The sequence below is a fragment of the Macrobrachium rosenbergii genome, chromosome 3 (genome assembly GCF_040412425.1).
Source record: "Macrobrachium rosenbergii isolate ZJJX-2024 chromosome 3, ASM4041242v1, whole genome shotgun sequence".
Classification (NCBI taxonomy): Eukaryota; Metazoa; Arthropoda; class Malacostraca; order Decapoda; family Palaemonidae; genus Macrobrachium; species Macrobrachium rosenbergii.
In genome coordinates this window covers 67,788,285-67,790,754 of record NC_089743.1, presented here as the reverse complement: position 1 = coordinate 67,790,754, position 2,470 = coordinate 67,788,285, and the positions used below count along the sequence as shown (strand labels likewise).

General features: G+C 37.7%; 1 protein-coding gene across 1 annotated transcript; it reads right to left on the bottom strand.

Annotated features, from left to right (window-relative positions):
* Nucleotides 1-375: 375 nt before the first annotated feature.
* On the bottom strand, nt 376-2,203 carry LOC136851515 (uncharacterized). Its single transcript, XM_067125709.1, has 2 exons — nt 1,428-2,203; nt 376-619 (listed from the first exon to the last, which is right to left on the bottom strand). Exons 1-2 carry the CDS (start codon nt 2,201-2,203, stop codon nt 376-378), a joined length of 1,020 nt encoding a protein of 339 aa, XP_066981810.1.
* Between the last annotated feature and the right edge of the window lie 267 nt (nt 2,204-2,470).

Below are 2,470 nucleotides of genomic sequence, written 5' to 3'. Positions count from 1 at the left end.
TCATTATAGCGAGAAATGAATTTCTATAATGCACACATAAAAATATATATATATAATGTATGTATATATATATATATATATATATATATATATATATATATATATATATATATATATATATATATGTGTGTGTGTGTGTGTGTGTGTGTGTGTGTGTGTGTCCGTGTGTGACCGTCTGTGCGTGCATGTGTATATAAGTATGTATACAAATATGTAAAATAATACACTGATGCTGAAATGCAAGGGAAAAATTACAGTGTTCTGAACCTGTGCCAGACAGTGTTATAAAGCCTTGTTGACATGGGGCTAGTTTAGTAGCCGCCAGTACTAGCGACCTGTGAACTACCGCTGTACTTGCCCAATGTCAACGAAAAGTTAGTAAGCTTGCCACTTGCTGGGATAGTCCAGGATAGTGGCAAGTGAAGTTGATGTCCTGGCTACTTTACTCGCTACTTGCCGGTCACGTGACCAACTAGCAGCCACAACTGTCCACGTGTCAACGCCAAGTTGCCGCTTTGCTGGACAGTTGTCATCACCTTCCCCGAACGCAAGCATGTGCGAGAAGTGGAGTCCAAAATAAATTTCCACGTTTTTGGGAATTTCTGAAGGATATGAATGCCTGTGGGATATAAGGCACATTGATTACATGAACATAAACAAGCGTGACATGGCAATGAATACGTTAGCCGAAGCTTTGATGAAGGTAGGCCTTCATGTTCCCAACGTTGAATTTTTAAGAAAGAAAATTAAGGTTATTAAAAATGTTTATAGACAAGAAATAATGAAAATTGAAAAATCAAAGAGAAGTGGGGCAGGATTGGATGACATATACCAACCTCGACTGTCATGGTTCAAGAAAGCTGATGCCTCCCTACGAAATGTGACAGCAAGCAGAGCTTCATCCTCAAATTTAGTAAGTGTTTTTTGTAGCATACTTCATTTTATTTCCTATCAGTAAACAAATTATAATGCAGGTTGAATTAATGCCTAAACAAAATTAGAAATATCTGGATGTCAAATGAAATACTGTTGCTTTTCCTCCTCATTTACTACATAATATAATATATAATATAATATACAGTAAACTACAACCTTTCACAGTGATGGTATACATGATTAATAAACGAGTAATACTAAAATATAAGTGAGAGTGAAACTATAATGAAACTCATCCATCTTTGAAGCGAAGACCCGTCCACTATATTCTTAAACTTTTGCTTGTGAGTAGTTATAGGTCTAGAAAGGGTAATAACATCACTCTAGTCCTAAGGCACTAGAAGGTCACATTATTTACCTTTAGAGATCTTTAATCAGGCACAAATAAAAGTTTAAGAACGCAGTGGCTCAGATGCAAAGATGCACGAATTTCACTAAAGATTTTTTTATCTACTCAGTGTATTGTATTGGCTCCAATGGAATTCATTTGCCAAGGAACGGCCCCTTCTCCAGTGAAATATTCTGCATACTGCTCCCTCTTCTTTGGAGCTTCATTGCTGTAGTTGTTAGAAGGTAGGTGTTTTGCGGAATGAAGCTCACTGTTCGTACTTCGCCAGCTCCCAGGATGTATTTCTCCTGTATCTAAACCCTCTTGATCAATTGTACCATTTCCAAAATAATTTGTAGTTGATTTTGCAATAAGCCAGCTGTGAAGGTAGCAAACAGACTTGACCACAAGATCAATGGTATTTGTTTTCAAATTTATTGGGCCATACAAAATCCTAAATCTGGCAGCAAGAATACCAAAGGAGTTTTCAACCACTCTTCTTGCCCTTGAAAGGCGGTAGTTGAATATTCGTTGCTTCAGTGAAAGGTTGGCGTTGCTGAATGGCTTTAGCAGGTTTGGCCTGAGAGGAAACGCATCGTCGCCAATGATAACTGAATTATGTGGCCAATTCAGTAAATTATTTTGAATAGCAGAATTTAGTGTTGAGTTCCTAAATACAGCACTGTCATTGGCTCTACCATTATGACCAACATGTATGTAGAGAAAACGGTAATTGGCATCTACTAGAGCAAAGAGAATAATACTGTAATGGCCTTTGTAATTGAAGAATTCTGAGGCAATATTGTCTGGACGTTTAATCTGAACGTGTTTTCCATCGGCTGCTCCACAACAGTACGGGTAATTCCACTTCACGTCAAAATCATGCTGAATACGCTTCCACTCTTTTGTTGACTGTGGAACCTGAGAAAAGGCGTGCATTTAAAACCAACTGGTTAATTTACTGACATGTAGGCTACAATGACGTACACAGTTTACTTGTATTACTTTATATTTGTATTACTTTAACTTATGGCCTACAACTAATCATGATGAAGAATGGTGACACAAAACTTTATAAAATGTTTGTGTGTGTGTGTGTGTGTGTGAGAGAGAGAGAGAGAGAGAGAGAGAGAGAGAGAGAGAGAGAGAGAGAACGTATACCTTAGTTTAACCACACCACTGAGCTGATTAACAGCTCTCCTGGGG

Coding starts and splice junctions, on each gene's coding strand:
- LOC136851515 (XM_067125709.1), bottom strand. CDS start 2,203: ATGCACGCCTTTTCTCAGGTTCCACAGTCAACAAAAGAGTGGAAGCGT. Junction 620..1,427: donor GGAGAAGGGGCCGTTCCTTG/GCAAATGAATTC, acceptor TATATCCCACAG/GCATTCATATCCTTCAGAAA.